The sequence below is a fragment of the Salvelinus alpinus genome, chromosome 5, assembly GCF_045679555.1.
Source record: "Salvelinus alpinus chromosome 5, SLU_Salpinus.1, whole genome shotgun sequence".
In the NCBI taxonomy this organism is placed as follows: Eukaryota; Metazoa; Chordata; class Actinopteri; order Salmoniformes; family Salmonidae; genus Salvelinus; species Salvelinus alpinus.
In genome coordinates, this window is record NC_092090.1 from 11,422,736 (window position 1) to 11,442,552 (window position 19,817).

General features: G+C 52.3%; 2 protein-coding genes across 6 annotated transcripts in view; both read right to left on the minus strand.

Moving 5' to 3' along the window:
* Positions 1–1,478: 1,478 nt before the first annotated feature.
* On the minus strand, positions 1,479–3,121 carry LOC139575548 (putative uncharacterized protein FLJ46204). The gene is made up of 2 exons (XM_071400584.1): positions 2,355–3,121; positions 1,479–2,102 (listed from the first exon to the last, which is right to left on the minus strand). Exons 1-2 carry the CDS (start codon positions 3,119–3,121, stop codon positions 1,952–1,954), a joined length of 918 nt encoding a protein of 305 aa, XP_071256685.1. The 3' UTR covers positions 1,479–1,951.
* The window catches only part of mapk6 (mitogen-activated protein kinase 6), a 47,459-nt gene continuing 29,120 nt past the window's right edge, over positions 1,479–19,817 (minus strand). For 3 of the 5 annotated variants that reach the window (XM_071400579.1, XM_071400581.1, XM_071400578.1), the window contains exons 4-8: positions 11,642–11,786; positions 9,052–9,216; positions 6,163–6,358; positions 5,906–6,029; positions 1,479–5,818 (exon numbers count right to left, since the gene is read on the minus strand). In XM_071400579.1, coding sequence (XP_071256680.1) covers positions 4,505–5,818; positions 5,906–6,029; positions 6,163–6,358; positions 9,052–9,216; positions 11,642–11,786 — 1,944 coding nt within the window. In that variant the 3' untranslated portion in view covers positions 1,479–4,504. The remainder of the gene's footprint in view (positions 5,819–5,905; positions 6,030–6,162; positions 6,359–9,051; positions 9,217–11,641; positions 11,787–19,817) is intronic. The other 2 variants (XM_071400583.1, XM_071400582.1) reach the window with 2 other exon arrangements.

Genomic DNA, 19,817 nt, shown 5'->3' on the forward strand with positions numbered 1-19,817 from the left:
GTTGGGTAGAGTGCTGGTAAACCAACAGTGATACATTAACCCAGTCCTAGTGAGGTGTTGGGTAGAGTGCTGGTATACCAACAGTGATACATTAACCCAGTCCTAGTGAGGTGTTGGGTAGAGTGCTGGTAAACCAACAGTGATACATTAACCCAGTCCTAGTGAGGTGTTGGGTAGAGTGCTGGTATACCCAGTGATACATTAACCCAGTCCTAGTGAGGTGTTGGGTAGAGTGCTGGTATACCAACAGTGATACATTAACCCAGTCCTAGTGAGGTGTTGGGTAGAGGGCTGGTATACCAACAGTGATACATTAACCCAGTCCTAGTGAGGTGTTGGGTAGAGTGCTGGTAAACCAACAGTGATACATTAACCCAGTCCTAGTGAGGTGTTGGGTAGAGGGCTGGTATACCAACAGTGATACATTAACCCAGTCCTAGTGAGGTGTTGGGTAGAGTGCTGGTATACCAACAGTGATACATTAACCCAGTCCTAGTGAGGTGTTGGGTAGAGTGCTGGTATACCAACAGTGATACATTAACCCAGTCCTAGTGAGGTGTTGGGTAGAGTGCTGGTATACCAACAGTGATACATTAACCCAGTCCTAGTGAGGTGTTGGGTAGAGTGCTGGTATACCAACAGTGATACATTAACCCAGTCCTAGTGAGGTGTTGGGTACAGTGCTGGTATCTGCTGGTATAGATCAGGGCCCGAGGGGGTAGACGGAGTCCAGGTGCATCCCAATGGCATCATGTTCCCTTGGCCCATAAGGCTCTGGTCTAAAAGTAGTGCACCATACAGGGAACAGAGTGCAGAGGTACGTGTAGCTGTTGGTTCAGTGGCTGGGTGTCAAAGGTGCGTCCATGTTGCTGTGCAATAAAACCAGTCTACTGGGACATTGTAAAACTGGACCCTACAATAGGGGACTGCAGTCAGTACTTTACACACAGGAGACAGGAGAGGGAGGAGAGAGACAGGAGAGGGGGGAGAGGGAGGAGAGAGACAGGAGAGGGAGGCGAGAGAGAGAAGGGAGACAGGAGAGGGAGGAGAGAGAGACATGAGAGAGACAGGAGAGGGAGGAGAGAGACAGGAGAGGGAGGCGAGAGAGAGAAGGGAAACAGGAGAGGGAGGAGAGAGAGAGAAGGGAGACAGGAGAGGGAGGAGAGAGAGAGAAGGGAGACAGGAGAGGGAGGAGAGAGAAGGGAGACAGGAGAGGGAGGAGAGAGAGAGAAGGGAGACAGGAGAGGGAGGAGAGAGAGAGAAGGGAGACAGGAGAGGGAGGAGAGAGAGAGAAGGGAGACAGGAGAGGGAGAGAGAGAGAAGGGAGACAGGAGAGGGAGAGAGAGAGAAGGGAGACAGGAGAGGGAGGAGAGAGGATGCATGAAGATGTGTTTGTGCATAGCGCTTTTTCAACAGTTGTCCTTGAAACAAATAGTTTCAAATCCTTTCTAAAACAGAGACGAAAGAAAAAGACAGTATTGTTTGCTGGTCATGTTTATTAAATGAGATATTTCATAGAACAGGGGAACCGATTATTACAAAGTGGAGAGGCAGCTTTAAGGCAAAAACTAATGTCCTCATGTTGTACATGCTACACCTTCAGAACTTAATCGCATCATGCTTGGAAACTTAAATATGTAATAAAAACACAATTAAATGTAATGATGTACACCATTAACTTCGTTTTAATGTACCTCCTGTTTCTTCCATGCACACGATTTTAACAATTTACATTAAAAAAAAATTAAGACTTAGGCGCTTCTCATGAAGCAGTCCCCCCCTAAACCCCCCCCCAAAAAAACAGAATGCACCTATAAATAAAAATAATGACAAATGATTGAAAATGGAAAGCTTCTATAACTTAAACAGATTAATTCATTATTAACTTGCATCCTACCATAACTAATGAGTCACCATAGTGACACAGTGAAAAATGGGATGTCCTTCCATCTCACTTCCCCGTCCCTCTCGTCAAAACGCCTCGGTGTCCAGAACAGTTACATTGAAATAACACGTTGTCCCGTTCAAATAAATATCTGCTAGAAATAAATAATGGAAACACGACTGTCAAAACAAAAGAGAAGGTCACTATGTCAATGCAATGTGTGTGAGGATGGTAGTGTGTATGTGTGTGTGTATGAGGATGGTAGTGTGTGTGTGTATGAGGATGGTAGTGTATGTGTGTGTGTGTATGAGGATGGTAGTGTGTATGTGTGTGGTGTGTATGAGGATGGTAGTGTGTGTGTGGTGTGTATGAGGATGGTAGTGTGTGTGTGGTGTGTGGTGTGTATGAGGATGGTAGTGTGTGTGTGGTGTGTGTGAGGATGGTAGTGTGTGTGTGTGTGTGTGTGTGGTGTGTGTGAGGATGGTAGTGTGTGTGTGTGTGTGTGTGTGTGTGTGAGGATGGTAGTGTGTGTGTGTGTGTGTGTGTGTGTGTGTGGTGTGTATGAGGATGGTAGTGTGTGTGTGTGTGTGTGTGTGTGTATGAGGATGGTAGTGTGTGTGTGTGTGTGAGGATGGTAGTGTGTGTGTGTGTGTGTGTGTATGAGGATGGTATGTGTGTGTGTGTGTGTGTATGAGGATGGTAGTGTGTGTGTGAGGATGGTAGTGTGTGTGGTGTGTGTGTGTGAGGATGGTAGTGTGTGTGTGTGTGTGAGGATGGTAGTGTGTGTGTGTGTATGAGGATGGTAGTGTGTGTGTGTGTGTGAGGATGGTAGTGTGTGTGTGTGTATGAGGATGGTAGTGTGTGTGTGTGGTGTGTATGAGGATGGTAGTGTGTGTGTGTGTGTGTATGAGGATGGTAGTGTGTGTGTGTGTGTGTATGAGGATGGTAGTGTGTGTGTGTGTGTGGTGTGTGTATGAGGATGGTAGTGTGTGTGTGTGTGTATGAGGATGGTAGTGTGTATGAGGATGGTAGTGTGTGTGTGGTGTGTGTGTGTGTGTGGTGTGTGTGTGTGTGTGGTGTGTGTGTGTGTGTGTGGTGTGTGTGTGGTGTGTGTGTGTGTGGTGTGTGTGTGTGTAAAGCACTAGTGTGGCTTCGAATGTCTCTCGCTGCTGTTACCTTGAGGTAGATAACACATTTACAAAAGGTCCAGGTGTAATGGTTCGCTGCTGGCATCATGTGTCAAAACAATTACAGTATGAAATGAGGGGGTTTCAGGAAGCCTCTTTTGGGAAATTATACAGAAATAAATTAAACACTTGGTAAAAATAATTAAAGTACATTTTCAAATAAAAACCTTTATTTTTATTTTTAAGAAAAGCCTGTCTCCCCCCTCCCTAGTGAAAAGACCTACAGCGATGGTGATGTCAGTATGACTACGTCTCCCACAATACACCTCTCTCCTTTAGTACACAATGCCCTCCATCTTCTCACATTGGCCCTGTTAAGATATTTATCCTTCCCATGGAGATAGAGAGATCATTACTTGGAAATAACCTGTCTTTGCATGGACATTTCCATTGAGGGCTTCCACCATTTTAAAGTATTGAACTGGGTGGGGATTCCTATGGGTTGGGAGCGATCAGCTGATGAGCTGAGCATTGTCTTCTTCAAATTGGTTTGCCTAGTTTGTAAATGGCTTTAAGCAATATGACCGCCATCTAGTGGCCACAATAAATTAATAACACGATTTGGTTCAAGACTCGAAGACCGCAGGTGGTGGTAAGTCACCAATATTAGCGTTACACTCTTCAAACATCAAAAGAAGAAGAAAATATACTACTTTAAAATGGAGATAGCCTCAATGGCCCTGGCCATGCTGTCACAGACACCAGAATGGCCCTGGCCATGCTATCACAGACACCAGAATGGCCCTGGCCATGCTGTCACAGACACCAGAATGGCCCTGGCCATGCAGTCACAGACACCAGAATGGCCCTGGCCATGCTGTCACAGACACCAGAATGGCCCAGATACAAAGCTGTGATTTCTATACATCTCTTCCTGTGTTGACCACATCACTGATCTGAGACGGTCAGATTGGTTTAAGTAATAGGGTGCAAACTTTCCTTTCACTTATTCAGCCAGGAGTCAGATCAGTGATGAGCTCAGGGGAAGGCTGCAGGATGAACAGTTCTGCTAGCATAGCACCACTTCTCATATCCCTCGATATCTCCTATCCAACTGTCCACCTCTCTTCCCCATTCCTCCTCTCCGTTAGTCTACAGTACTCAGTGTGCAGTGTAAATGCTGCCAGTTTGTGGATGCTGAGGGATAATTGGGGAGATCAACTCAGGTAAACCCAGTGACCTCAGAGGTAATAACTCTGATGTTTGATCTGTTAGCAACTTTCAACCCAGTCTATTTTACCTTTAACTCCTACAACTAAAAAAAAAATTATACAAAATAAAAGTGTATATTTTAAAAAGGAGCCATACGATAAGGTATGAAATGATTCAAGTAAAATAACATTACTATCATAATGAAATAAAATACAAGGACAACAGAACAGAACCAGCCTAGAGATCTTGCACTGTGAGGAGCATGGTATCGTTTATGTTTCTAATTCAGATGCTTGAAGAAGCTGCTGTAGGTTGTGTGGGCGATCTGAGGAGAGCACTTGACCGTGGAGGGAGCGAGGGAGGCCTGGATGGACTTGACCGTGGAGGGAGCGAGGGAGGCCTGGATGGATTTGACCGTGGAGGGAGCGAGGGAGGCCTGGATGGATTTGAGCGGCACGTCAGTCGTAGCATCGAACCCCGGCAGCGCCAGAGAGTCCAGCTGCATGTTAAACATGATTTCTCCGCTCCGCGCCAGGAAGCCCCCCTCGTCCCGTTCCCTCTCCCCTCCCACATCCGAGGGCTCGGGTTCTGGGGTGTCGGCGCCAGCAGCACTCTCCACGCTGCCCTCGTCCTTCCTGCTGAACAGTCTGTCCAGGTAGCTGGTGTAGGAGCTGTCCTTCTGGAGCTGCTCCTCTTTCCCAACGTCCCAGCGCCCCGCCCCGCCCATCAGACACCCACCTCTCCGCTCCTCCACCCTCTCCCCCCCTCCGAAGCTCTCCCAGGGGTGTGCGGGACGCGCCCCAGACCCAGCGGTCCCCACGGTGATGCTGACCTGAGCAAAGTTGACCAGACACTTCTCCTCCTTCTCCTGGCTGATGGTTTTGGACATGGAGCCTGACCGCGGAGCCTCCAGCTGGGACACAGACGAGTTGAGCTCGTTCAGGAGGCCCACCTCGCTCAGGAGGCCCACCTCGCTCAGGAGGCCCACCTCGCTCAGGAGGCCCACCTCGCTCAGGAGGCCCACTTCCACCTCGCTCAGGAGTCCCACGTCCCCCAGGAGTCCAACGTCGCTGGGCTCAGTTCGCAGGCTCAGTTTGATGGTGCCGGCGATGAAGGAGTCAAAGTCAAAGCCTTGATTCTGTTGAGGAGTCTGGGTCTGGTTCTTCTCTTGCTGGGAGTCCTTCTCCACGGGGCCCTTCTCTACCTGTAGAACCATCTGAGCCTTCACCAGGCCGTTCTTCTCACACTTGCTCTTCTGGGCCTTGTGCTCCTTGTCTCTGCCTGGAGCCTGGGCCTGTTTCTCTCTACTCTGCTGCTCCTTCCAGTTGGACAGATCTATAATGAGTTTGGGCTCGTAGTAGTGGTTGACCTCGCTGTCCCTCCAGATCAGATTATCCAGGTAGGATGGAGACGCCACCTTGTAGTTACAGGTGTGGGAACACTCCAGGTCACAGTACTTGTTCTCGTGGTGAAGGTCCAAGTGTTCGTCATCGGGGTCGGGCCACGAGCGTTCGGGAGTGAAGAGGGAGGAGTAGCCGTAGGAAGGATCGTCCAGGAACTCCCGGTCTCCGTCTGCATACTTACGAGGGTCCACCTGGAGGGACAGGGGTTAGGGTGGTGACTTGAGGAAGGTGTGTGTGTGTGTGTGTGTGTGTGTGTGTGTGTGTGTTTCTCTCCGTACCTGGACCTCCTCCTCGTCAGTTTGGTCAGACAGAGCCCGAGGGTCCACCTGTACCTCGTCAGTGTCCAGAGTGCTGTGGGTGTGGAGGTGCCAGTCCCCTTCAGAAAGCTGGCTGTCACGGTACCTGATGGCAGGAGGGAGATAAAGGGTTAAGACAAGCCAAGCACAAACCCCTGTGTTTGACCCTCTTCTATAACTAGCTAGCTATGGAACCCAGTTGTAAGTATGTATGTAGACTACAGTATGTCTCCGCGTACCTGTCCCAGGTGTGGCTGTGACCCTGGTCCATCAGTAAGATATCATCCACCTCATCCTCTATGTGGAAGGGGTGCAGGGAGACGGGTTCGTCCAGGGGGAAGGAGTAGTCAGACATGTAGGGGTGGGCTAGGGCTTCTTCTGCTGTCAGACGGTCCATGGGGTTAAAGGTCAGGATCTTTTGCAGGAAATCCAGGGCTGGAAGGGAAGAGGAACATTTACCATGGTGCAGTGTGGCATGTATGGGGCTTTACAATATGGTATAGAATAGGAGTGTGTTAGTTTGTGTTCACCTGGTGGTATGATGTCAGGCACCAGTTTGTCCAGTGTGTGTGTTTACGTCACGAGTGTGAATGTGTGTCTAGACTCACCCTGTGGGCTGACGTCGGGCAGTGGGTTGGCCAGTGGGTTGTGTGGCTGGGACATGTCACTGTGTATGTGTCTACACGAGTGCGAGTCTAGACTCACCCTGTGGGCTGACGTCGGGCAGTGGCTTGGCCAGTGGGTTGTGTGGCTGGGACATGTCACTGTGTATGTGTCTACACGAGTGCGAGTCTAGACTCACCCTGTGGGCTGACGTCGGGCAGTGGCTTGGCCAGTGGGTTGTGTGGCTGGGACATGTCACTGTGTATGTGTCTACACGAGTGCGAGTCTAGACTCACCCTGTGGGCTGACGTCGGGCAGTGGCTTGGCCAGTGGGTTGTGTGGCTGGGACATGTCACTGTGTATGTGTCTACACGAGTGCGAGTCTAGACTCACCCTGTAGGCTGACGTCGGGCAGTGGGTTGGCCAGTGGGTTGTGTGGCTGGGACATGTCACTGTGTATGTGTCTACACGAGTGCGAGTCTAGACTCACCCTGTGGGCTGACGTCGGCAGTGGCTTGGCCAGTGGGTTGTGTGGCTGGGACATGTCACTGTGTATGTGTCTACACGAGTGCGAGTCTAGACTCACCCTGTGGGCTGACGTCGGGCAGTGGCTTGGCCAGTGGGTTGTGTGGCTGGGACATGTCACTGTGTATGTGTCTACACGAGTGCGAGTCTAGACTCACCCTGTGGGCTGACGTCGGGCAGTGGCTTGGCCAGTGGGTTGTGTGGCTGGGACATGTCACTGTGTATGTGTCTACACGAGTGCGAGTCTAGACTCACCCTGTGGGCTGACGTCGGGCAGTGGCTTGGCCAGTGGGTTGTGTGGCTGGGACATGTCACTGTGTATGTGTCTACACGAGTGCGAGTCTAGACTCACCCTGTGGGCTGACGTCGGGCAGTGGCTTGGCCAGTGGGTTGTGTGGCTGGGACATGTCACTGTGTATGTGTCTACACGAGTGCGAGTCTAGACTCACCCTGTGGGCTGACGTCGGCAGTGGCTTGGCCAGTGGGTTGTGTGGCTGGGACATGTCACTGTGTATGTGTCTACACGAGTGCGAGTCTAGACTCACCCTGTGGGCTGACGTCGGGCAGTGGCTTGGCCAGTGGGTTGTGTGGCTGGGACATGTCACTGTGTATGTGTCTACACGAGTGCGAGTCTAGACTCACCCTGTGGGCTGACGTCGGGCAGTGGCTTGGCCAGTGGGTTGTGTGGCTGGGACATGTCACTGTGTATGTGTCTACACGAGTGCGAGTCTAGACTCACCCTGTGGGCTGACGTCGGGCAGTGGCTTGGCCAGTGGGTTGTGTGGCTGGGACATGTCACTGTGTATGTGTCTACACGAGTGCGAGTCTAGACTCACCCTGTGGGCTGACGTCGGGCAGTAGCTTGGCCAGTGGGTTGTGTGGCTGGGACATGTCACTGTGTATGTGTCTACACGAGTGCGAGTCTAGACTCACCCTGTAGGCTGACGTCGGGCAGTGGCTTGGCCAGTGGGTTGTGTGGCTGGGACATGTCACTGTGTATGTGTCTACACGAGTGCAAGTCTAGACTCACCCTGTAGGCTGACGTCGGGCAGTAGCTTGGCCAGTGGGTTGTGTGGCTGGGACATGTCACTGTGTATGTGTCTACACGAGTGCGAGTCTAGACTCACCCTGTGGGCTGACGTCGGGCAGTGGCTTGGCCAGTGGGTTGTGTGGCTGGGACATGTCACTGTGTATGTGTCTACACGAGTGCGAGTCTAGACTCACCCTGTGGGCTGACGTCGGGCAGTGGCTTGGCCAGTGGGTTGTGTGGCTGGGACATGTCACTGTGTATGTGTCTACACGAGTGCGAGTCTAGACTCACCCTGTGGGCTGACGTCGGGCAGTGGCTTGGCCAGTGGGTTGTGTGGCTGGGACATGTCACTGTGTATGTGTCTACACGAGTGCGAGTCTAGACTCACCCTGTGGGCTGACGTCGGGCAGTGGCTTGGCCAGTGGGTTGTGTGGCTGGGACATGTCACTGTGTATGTGTCTACACGAGTGCGAGTCTAGACTCACCCTGTGGGCTGACGTCGGGCAGTAGCTTGGCCAGTGGGTTGTGTGGCTGGGACATGTCACTGTGTATGTGTCTACACGAGTGCGAGTCTAGACTCACCCTGTGGGCTGACGTCAGGCAGTAGCTTGGCCAGTGGGTTGTGTGGCTGGGACATGTCACTGTGTATGTGTCTACACGAGTGCAAGTCTAGACTCACCCTGTGGGCTGACGTCGGGCAGTAGCTTGGCCAGTGGGTTGTGCGGCTGGGACATGTCACTGTGTATGTGTCTACACGAGTGCGAGTCTAGACTCACCCTGTGGGCTGACGTCAGGCAGTAGCTTGGCCAGTGGGTTGTGTGGCTGGGACATGTCACTGTGTATGTGTCTACACGAGTGCGAGTCTAGACTCACCCTGTGGGCTGACGTCGGGCAGTGGCTTGGCCAGTGGGTTGTGTGGCTGGGACATGTCACTGTGTATGTGTCTACACGAGTGCGAGTCTAGACTCACCCTGTGGGCTGACGTCGGGCAGTAGCTTGGCCAGTGGGTTGTGTGGCTGGGACATGTCACCGTGTATGAAGACGGGGATAACACTGTGTAACTCCTGCCTGTCCTCTTCTCTCAGCACAGGGATGGACTCCAGGATCAGCTGCATCTGCTCCAGCTCATGTGCTCCTGCAGAACACCGGTTCAAAACAGGGTTAAAAACACAGGACACGGGTTATTACAGGACAACACAGGGTTAAAAACACAGGACACGGGTTATTACAGGACAACACAGGGTTAAAAACACAGGACACGGGTTATTACAGGACAACACAGGGTTAAAAACACAGGACACGGGTTATTACAGGACAACACAGGGTTAAAAACACAGGACACGGGTTATTACAGGACAACACAGGGTTAAAAACACAGGACACGGGTTATTACAGGACAACACAGGGTTAAAAACACAGGACACGGGTTATTACAGGACAACACAGGGTTAAAAACACAGGACACGGGTTATTACAGGACAACACAGGGTTAAAAACACAGGACACGGGTTATTACAGGATAACACAGGGTTTGTTTACACCCGACTGTCGGATCACCAACTCAGTGGCCTTGTGGTTAGTGTGTCCACCGTGAGATTGAAAGGTTGGGATGTGTAGTATCCCTAAAGGCTTCTTAGAGTTACGACTCATGAGACTTAAGTACGGTTTAGTATTTAATTGTAACTTAGAATTACATTCTCTAATGCACCTGGCTTAAGCTACCTGAAGCTTTCTTAATCATAGTTATATAGGCAGACATAGGAAATAGCTACGGATAGCGGGAAGCAAACCCCCGTCTTGAGTCAATACTGCCATCTCTTGGTAAACATAAATATACCAGGTTACTACAGGATGGTTTGATCCCTGGTCGAGTGAGTGATACCAAAGACTCTAAAAATAGGACCTGATGCTTCTCTGTCTGTTCACTAAGCACAAGATTCAGTCAGTTAGCCAACTCCCAAAGTTACCTCAGGTTAGCCAGCCAACTCCCAAAGTTACCTCAGGTTAGCCAGCCAACTCTCCAGGTTACCTCAGGTTAGCCAGCCAACTCTCCAGGTTACCTCAGTTTAGCAAGCTAACTCTCCAGGTTACCTCAGTTTAGCAAGCTAACTCTCCAGGTTACCTCAGTTTAGCAAGCTAACTCTCCAGGTTACCTCAGTTTAGCAAGCTAACTCTCCAGGTTACCTCAGTTTAGCAAGCTAACTCTCCAGGTTACCTCAGTTTAGCAAGCTAACTCTCCAGGTTACCTCAGTTTAGCAAGCTAACTCTCCAGGTTACCTCAGTTTAGCAAGCTAACTCTCCAGGTTACCTCAGTTTAGCAAGCTAACTCTCCAGGTTACCTCAGTTTAGCAAGCTAACTCTCCAGGTTACCTCAGTTAGCAAGCTAACTCTCCAGGTTACCTCAGTTTAGCAAGCTAACTCTCCAGGTTACCTCAGTTTAGCAAGTTAACTCTCCAGGTTACCTCAGTTTAGCAAGCTAACTCTCCAGGTTACCTCAGTTTAGCAAGCTAACTCTCCAGGTTACCTCAGTTTAGCAAGCTAACTCTCCAGGTTACCTCAGTTTAGCAAGCTAGCTCTCCAGGTTACCTCAGTTTAGCAAGCTAGCTCTCCAGGTTACCTCAGTTTAGCAAGCTAACTCTCCAGGTTACCTCAGTTTAGCAAGCTAACTCTCCAGGTTACCTCAGTTTAGCAAGCTAACTCTCCAGGTTACCTCAGTTTAGCAAGCTAACTCTCCAGGTTACCTCAGTTTAGCAAGCTAACTCTCCAGGTTACCTCAGTTTAGCAAGCTAACTCTCCAGGTTACCTCAGTTTAGCAAGCTAACTCTCCAGGTTACCTCAGTTAGCAAGCTAACTCTCCAGGTTACCTCAGTTTAGCAAGCTAACTCTCCAGGTTACCTCAGTTTAGCAAGCTAACTCTCCAGGTTACCTCAGTTTAGCAAGCTAACTCTCCAGGTTACCTCAGTTTAGCAAGCTAACTCTCCAGGTTACCTCAGTTTAGCAAGCTAACTCTCCAGGTTACCTCAGTTTAGCAAGCTAACTCTCCAGGTTACCTCAGTTAGCAAGCTAACTCTCCAGGTTACCTCAGTTTAGCAAGCTAACTCTCCAGGTTACCTCAGTTTAGCAAGCTAACTCTCCAGGTTACCTCAGTTTAGCAAGCTAACTCTCCAGGTTACCTCAGTTTAGCAAGCTAACTCTCCAGGTTACCTCAGTTTAGCAAGCTAACTCTCCAGGTTACCTCAGTTTAGCAAGCTAACTCTCCAGGTTACCTCAGTTAGCTAGCTAACTTTTACCTCAGTTAGCTAGCTAACTTTCAAGGTTACACCCCCCCCCCCCACAAGAGTTTTAACACCGATATAGACAAGCAGCTCCATATCCATACCCCCGTGGCACCACTTCACTGTCTGCCCCATATCAGTTACGCCATGTCAGTCAGTGTGAGGTGTGTGAGCTCTGCCAGAACCCACGTGCCATGAAGCCTGTGGCCTACATTTCTGCCCCATAGTTCAGTGGCACAGTCACCTGCCTCACGGGTCACCAGTGTGAGTCTGTGCTTGACTGACCTGCGAAGAGCGTTTTCCCGGTGAGCATCTCGGCGAAGATGCATCCGGCAGCCCACATGTCAATGGCCTTGGTGTAGTTGTTAGGGGAGAGCAGCAGGCGAGGAGACCGGTACCATTTAGTCACCAAACCCTCAGAAAGATGACCCTGGAGAAGGAGGGAGAGAGGAAAAGGGGAGGGTGAGTTGAGTCTTTAGTGAGAAGTGCACACTAAGAGTTGAATGGGAGTAAGAGCCTGATAAACCTGAATTCATAGGACCCCTCCCTCTCTGTTCAGAATGACTCAACCCCTCTCTCTCTGTTCAGAATGACTCAACCCCTCTCTCTCTGTTCAGAATGACTCAACCCCTCTCTCTCTGTTCAGAATGACTCAACCCCTCTCTCTCTGTTCAGAATGACTCAACCCCTCTCTCTGTTCAGAATGACTCAACCCCTCTCTCTCTGTTCAGAATGACTCAACCCCTCTCTCTCTGTTCAGAATGACTCAACCCCTCTCTCTGTTCAGAATGACTCAACCCCTCTCTCTGTTCAGAATGACTCAACCCCTCTCTCTGTTCAGAATGACTCAACCCCTCTCTCTGTTCAGAATGACTCAACCCCTCTCTCTGTTCAGAATGACTCAACCCCTCTCTCTGTTCAGAATGACTCAACCCCTCTCTCTGTTCAGAATGACTCAACCCCTCTCTCTGTTCAGAATGACTCAACCCCTCTCTCTGTTCAGAATGACTCAACCCCTCTCTCTGTTCAGAATGACTCAACCTCTCTCTCTGTTCAGAATGACTCAACCTCTTTCTCTCTGTGTGTGTTCAGAATGAATAAACAGAATGTGACAAACTGGTTTATCAGCTCTTATGAGATACACCTAAAACACAGACCCATAGCTTACTAGTTGATTTCTATTAATGAAACAGTTGTCATCCTACTGTACTGCAGTGTGTGTGTGTGTGTGTGTGTCTCTCTCTCTCTCCAGGCTTGTATTGACTTCAAAAGCACCATTGATCCTGTTAACTACATTCAGTTAACGACCTCTTAATGGTTGAGAAGCAGAGACTCAAAGCTGTATCAACATAACAAGCTGCTTCTGGATGCTTCCCCTATGGCTCCCTATTCCCTACATGGACTCTGGTCAACAGTAGTGCACTGTAAAGCCCTATAGCTCCCTATTCCCTACATGGACTCTGGTCAACAGTAGTACACTGTAAAGCCCTATGGCTCCCTATTCCCTACATGGACCCTGGTCAACAGTAGTGCACTGTAAAGCCCTATGGCTCCCTATTCCCTACATGGACCCTGGTCAACAGTAGTGCACTGTAAAGCCCTATGGCTCCCTATCCCCTACATGGACCCTGGTCAACAGTAGTGCACTGTAAAGCCCTATGGCTCCCTATCCCCTACATGGACCCTGGTCAACAGTAGTGCACTGTAAAGCCCTATGGCTCCCTATCCCCTACATGGACCCTGGTCAACAGTAGTGCACTGTAAAGCCCTATGGCTCCCTATTCCCTACATGGACCCTGGTCAACAGTAGTGCACTGTAAAGCCCTATGGCTCCCTATTCCCTACATGGACCCTGGTCAACAGTAGTGCACTGTAAAGCCCTATGGCTCCCTATTCCCTACATGGACCCTGGTCAACAGTAGTGCACTGTAAAGCCCTATGGCTCCCTATTCCCTACATAGACCCTGGTCAACAGTAGTGCACTGTAAAGCCCTATGGCTCCCTATTCCCTACATAGACCCTGGTCAACAGTAGTGCACTGTAAAGGGAATAGGTTGCCATTCGGGAGACAGCCGTCGCTGTTTGTTTCTGTTACCCAGCGGCCAGTCACCCACCTTGGTAGATCAAAGCTACTAGAGCTCTGCTCGGGCCCTGTCACCTTAGACCTGCCTGCAGTCGCCTCAGTGACGATAGGTTATACACGTACGTTTGTCCCAGAGCTCAATCACACCCACTACAGCCTCGCCCCTGGCCACTACAGCCTCGCCCCTGGCCACTACAGCCTCGCCCCTGGCCACTACAGCCTCGCCCCTGGCCACTACAGCCTCGCCCCTGGCCACTACAGCCTCGCCCCTGGCCGCACAAAAATGTACAGACGAAAAAGGGAGAGAAAATACAGAAAGGGGAAAAAAGGGAGAGAAAGAGGGAGGAGACATGCACAGGCCCAGTCAGCAGCCACAGAAAGCAGGATAATCCCCCTGTCTCTCACACACACACACCAATCTGTACTTCCGGGACAGTAGAGTCAGCAACAATACGCTGCCTGTCAGTCTGCCCTCAGGCCCTGCAACACAAAAGGCACCCACCAAACCAGTGCCCTTTCTTGTTCTTCCATCCTCAAAGTCCCCACAAGGACAGTAAAACAAGATCACACCCACAAGGACAAAGGCTATTTTAAGCTTAAGGGTTAGCAGTTAGGGAAAATATGATTTTGAATGGAAATCAATTATAGATCCCCACAAGGTCCCATGCTGTGGGGGGTGTGTGTGTGTGTGTGTGTGTGTGTGTGTGTGTGTGTGTGTGTGTGTGTGTGTGTTACAGCGGTAAAACAACACTCTCTGATCTGGGGAGAAATCATTAGGTCGAAAACATTTCACAACTGAAACCATTTAATCTAAATGGAAATCATTTTGCAACGAAAACAAGTTTCTATTGGACAAATTCAGGTAGGTCCCTCCCCGTTGGGTTCCATTTGCTTCTGTTTGGTTCCCTACTACGTCAGAGTGGTGTGCTGGCTGTCTCGGTCTCTGTCGCTAGAAACACTCACTCATACACACCCTGTGTGTCAGTCAGAATATCATTATACAATTTTGACAAGCACAGGTTGTGCTGACCTTCTAAATGTAATGAACACCAGTCTGTAACCATGGCCTCCTTTATTATGGATATACCAATAAATCAATGAATTAGCTCAGGTAGGATAGTCCCACACTAAACAGCCTAATGTCTTCGGCTCAAAACAAGGCTCAGCTAGCGGGCCAAGAGTCAACGAGGCTCAGCTAGCGGGCCAAGAGACAACGAGGCTCAGCTAGCGGGCCAAGAGACAACGAGGCTCAGCTAGCGGGCCAAGGGACAACGAGGCTCAGCTAGCGGGCCAAGAGACAACGAGGCTCAGCTAGCGGGCCAAGAGACAACGAGGCTCAGCTAGCGGGCCAAGAGAGAACGAGGCTCAGCTAGCGGGCCAAGAGAGAACGAGGCTCAGCTAGCGGGCCAAGGGACAACGAGGCTCAGCTAGCGGGCCAAGGGACAACGAGGCTCAGCTAGCGGGCCAAGGGACAACGAGGCTCAGCTAGCGGGCCAAGGGACAACGAGGCTCAGCTAGCGGGCCAAGGGACAACGAGGCTCAGCTAGCGGGCCAAGAGACAACGAGGCTCAGCTAGCGGGCCAAGGGACAACGAGGCTCAGCTAGCGGGCCAAGGGACAACGAGGCTCAGCTAGCGGGCCAAGGCTCAGCTAGTGGGCCAAGAGACAACGAGGCCCTATGGCTCCCTATTCCCTACATGGACCCTGGTCAACAGTAGTGCACTGTAAAGCCCTATGGCTCCCTATTCCCTACATGGACCCTGGTCAACAGTAGTGCACTGTAAAGCCCTATGGCTCCCTATCCCCTACATGGACCCTGGTCAACAGTAGTGCACTGTAAAGCCCTATGGCTCCCTATCCCCTACATGGACCCTGGTCAACAGTAGTGCACTGTAAAGCCCTATGGCTCCCTATCCCCTACATGGACCCTGGTCAACAGTAGTGCACTGTAAAGCCCTATGGCTCCCTATTCCCTACATGGACCCTGGTCAACAGTAGTGCACTGTAAAACCCTATGGCTCCCTATATGGACCCTGGTCAACAGTAGTGCACTGTAAAGCCCTATGGCTCCCTATTCCCTACATGGACCCTGGTCAACAGTAGTGCACTGTAAAGCCCTATGGCTCCCTATTCCCTACATAGACCCTGGTCAACAGTAGTGCACTGTAAAGCCCTATGGCTCCCTATTCCCTACATAGACCCTGGTCAACAGTAGTGCACTGTAAACGGAATAGGTTGCCATTCGGGAGACAGCCGTCGCTGTTTGTTTCTGTTACCCAGCGGCCAGTCACCCACCTTGGTAGATCAAAGCTACTAGAGCTCTGCTCGGGCCCTGTCACCTTAGACCTGCCTGCAGTCGCCTCAGTGACGATAGGTTATACACGTACGTTTGTCCCAGAGCTCAATCACACCCACTACAGCCTCGCCCCTGGCCACTACAGCCTCGCCCCTGGCCACTACAGCCTCGCCCCTGGCCGCACAAAAATGTACAGACGAAAAAGGGAGAGAAAATACAGAAAGGGGAAAAAAGGGAGAGAAAGAGGGAGGAGACATGCACAGGCCCAGTCAGCAGCCACAGAAAGCAGGATAATCCCCCTGTCTCTCACACACACACACCAATCTGTACTTCCGGGACAGTAGAGTCAGCAACAATATGCTGCCTGTCAGTCTGCCCTCAGGCCCTGCAACACAAAAGGCACCCACCAAACCAGTGCCCTTTCTTGTTCTTCCATCCTCAAAGTCCCCACAAGGACAGTAAAACAAGATCACACCCACAAGGACAAAGGCTATTTTTAGCTTAAGGGTTAGCAGTTAGGGAAAATATGATTTTGAATGGAAATCAATTATAGATCCCCACAAGGTCCCATGCTGTGGGGTGTGTGTGTGTGTGTGTGTGTGTGTGTGTGTGTGTGTGTGTGTGTGTGTGTGTTACAGCGGTAAAACAACACTCTCTGATCTGGGGAGAAATCATTAGGTCGAAAACATTTCACAACTGAAACCATTTAATCTAAATGGAAATCATTTTGCAACGAAAACAAGTTTCTATTGGACAAATTCAGGTAGGTCCCTCCCCGTTGGGTTCCATTTGCTTCTGTTTGGTTCCCTACTACGTCAGAGTGGTGTGCTGGCTGTCTCGGTCTCTGTCGCTAGAAACACTCACTCATACACACCCTGTGTGTCAGTCAGAATATCATTATACAATTTTGACAAGCACAGGTTGTGCTGACCTTCTAAATGTAATGAACACCAGTCTGTAACCATGGCCTCCTTTATTATGGATATACCAATAAATCAATGAATTAGCTCAGGTAGGATAGTCCCACACTAAACAGCCTAATGTCTTCGGCTCAAAACAAGGCTCAGCTAGCGGGCCAAGAGTCAACGAGGCTCAGCTAGCGGGCCAAGAGACAACAAGGCTCAGCTAGCGGGCCAAGAGACAACGAGGCTCAGCTAGCGGGCCAAGAGACAACGAGGCTCAGCTAGCGGGCCAAGAGACAACGAGGCTCAGCTAGCGGGCCAAGGGACAACGAGGCTCAGCTAGCGGGCCAAGAGACAACGAGGCTCAGCTAGCGGGCCAAGAGAGAACGAGGCTCAGCTAGCGGGCCAAGAGAGAACGAGGCTCAGCTAGCGGGCCAAGAGAGAACGAGGCTCAGCTAGCGGGCCAAGGGACAACGAGGCTCAGCTAGCGGGCCAAGGGACAACGAGGCTCAGCTAGCGGGCCAAGGGACAACGAGGCTCAGCTAGCGGGCCAAGGGACAACGAGGCTCAGCTAGCGGGCCAAGAGACAACGAGGCTCAGCTAGCGGGCCAAGAGACAACGAGGCTCAGCTAGCGGGCCAAGGGACAACGAGGCTCAGCTAGCGGGCCAAGAGACAACGAGGCTCAGCTAGCGGGCCAAGAGACAACGAGGCTCAGCTAGCGGGCCAAGAGACAACGAGGCTCAGCTAGCGGGCCAAGAGACAACGAGGCTCAGCTAGCGGGCCAAGACACAACGAGGCTCAGCAAGCGGGCCAAGAGACAACGAGGCTCAGCTAGCGGGCCAAGAGACAACGAGGCTCAGCTAGCGGGCCAAGAGACAACGAGGCTCAGCTAGCGGGCCAAGAGACAACAAGGCTCAGCTAGCGGGCCAAGAGACAACGAGGCTCAGCTAGCGGGCCAAGACACAACGAGGCTCAGCTAGCGGGCCAAGGGACAACGAGGCTCAGCTAGCGGGCCAAGAGACAACGAGGCTCAGCTAGCGGGCCAAGAGACAATGAGGCTCAGCTAGCGGGCCAAGGCTCAGCTAGCGGGCCAAGAGACAACGAGGCTCAGCTAGCGGGCCAAGGCTCAGCTAGCGGGCCAAGAGACAACGAGGCTCAGCTAGCGGGCCAAGAGACAACGAGGCTCAGCTAGCGGGCCAAGAGACAACGAGGCTCAGCTAGCGGGCCAAGAGACAACGAGGCTCAGCTAGCGGGCCAAGAGACAACGAGGCTCAGCTAGCGGGCCAAGAGACAACGAGGCTCAGCTAGCGGGCCAAGAGACAACAAGGCTCAGTTAGCGGGCCAAGAGACAACGAGGCTCAGCTAGCGGGCCAAGACACAACAAGGCTCAGCTAGCGGGCCAAGATACAACAAGGCTCAGCTAGCGGCCCAAGAGACAACGAGGCTCAGCTAGCGGGCCAAGAGACAACGAGGCTCAGCTAGCGGGCCAAGGGACAACGAGGCTCAGCTAGCGGGCCAAGGGACAACGAGGCTCAGCTAGCGGGCCAAGGGACAACGAGGCTCAGCTAGCGGGCCAAGGGACAACGAGGCTCAGCTAGCGGGCCAAGGGACAACGAGGCTCAGCTAGCGGGCCAAGAGACAACGAGGCTCAGCTAGCGGGCCAAGAGACAACGAGGCTCAGCTAGCGGGCCAAGAGACAACGAGGCTCAGCTAGCGGGCCAACGAGGCTCAGCTAGCGGGCCAAGAGACAACGAGGCTCAGCTAGCGGGCCAAGAGACAACGAGGCTCAGCTAGCGGGCCAAGGACCAACTAGGCTCAGCTAGCGGGCCAAGGGACAACGAGGCTCAGCTAGCGGGCCAAGAGACAACGAGGCTCAGCTAGCGGGCCAAAGGACAACGAGGCTCAACTAGCGGGCCAAGAGACAACGAGGCTCAGCTAGCGGGCCAAGAGACAACGAGGCTCAGCTAGCGGGCCAAGAGACAACGAGGCTCAGCTAGCGGGCCAAGAGACAACGAGGCTCAGCTAGCGGGCCAAGAGACAACGAGGCTCAGCTAGCGGGCCAAGAGACAACGAGACTCAGCTAGCGGGCCAAGAGACAACGAGACTCAGCTAGCGGGCCAAGAGACAACGAGGCTCAGCTAGCGGGCCAAGAGACAACGAGACTCAGCTAGCGGGCCAAGAGACAACGAGACTCAGCTAGCGGGCCAAGAGACAACGAGACTCAGCTAGCGGGCCAAGGGACAACGCGGCTCAGCTAGCGGGCCAAGGGACAACGAGGCTCAGCTAGCGGGCCAAGGGACAACGAGGCTCAGCTAGCGGGCCAAGAGACAACGAGGCTCAGCTAGCGGGCCAAGAGACAACGAGGCTCAGCTAGCGGGCCAACGAGGCTCAGCTAGCGGGCCAAGAGACAACGAGGCTCAGCTAGCGGGCCAAGGCTCAGCTAGCGGGCCAAGAGACAACGAGGCTCAGCTAGCGGGCCAAGAGACAACGAGGCTCAGCTAGCGGGCCAAGAGACAACGAGGCTCAGCTAGCGGGCCAAGAGACAACGAGGCTCAGCTAGCGGGCCAAGAGACAACGAGGCTCAGCTAGCGGGCCAAGAGACAACGAGGCTCAGCTAGCGGGCCAAGAGACAACGAGGCTCAGTTAGCGGGCCAAGAGACAACGAGGCTCAGCTAGCGGGCCAAGACACAACAAGGCTCAGCTAGCGGGCCAAGATACAACAAGGCTCAGCTAGCGGCCCAAGAGACAACGAGGCTCAGCTAGCGGGCCAAGAGACAACGAGGCTCAGCTAGCGGGCCAAGGGACAACGAGGCTCAGCTAGCGGGCCAAGGGACAACGAGGCTCAGCTAGCGGGCCAAGGGACAACGAGGCTCAGCTAGCGGGCCAAGGGACAACGAGGCTCAGCTAGCGGGCCAAGGGACAACGAGGCTCAGCTAGCGGGCCAAGAGACAACGAGGCTCAGCTAGCGGGCCAAGAGACAACGAGGCTCAGCTAGCGGGCCAAGAGACAACGAGGCTCAGCTAGCGGGCCAACGAGGCTCAGCTAGCGGGCCAACGAGGCTCAGCTAGCGGGCCAAGAGACAACGAGGCTCAGCTAGCGGGCCAAGGACCAACTAGGCTCAGCTAGCGGGCCAAGGGACAACGAGGCTCAGCTAGCGGGCCAAGAGACAACGAGGCTCAG

Coding starts and splice junctions, on each gene's coding strand:
- LOC139575548 (XM_071400584.1), bottom strand. CDS start 3,121: ATGATGCCAGCAGCGAACCATTACACCTGGACCTTTTGTAAATGTGTT. Junction 2,103..2,354: donor CACTACCATCCTCACACACA/CCACACACACAC, acceptor TCCTCACACACA/TTGCATTGACATAGTGACCT.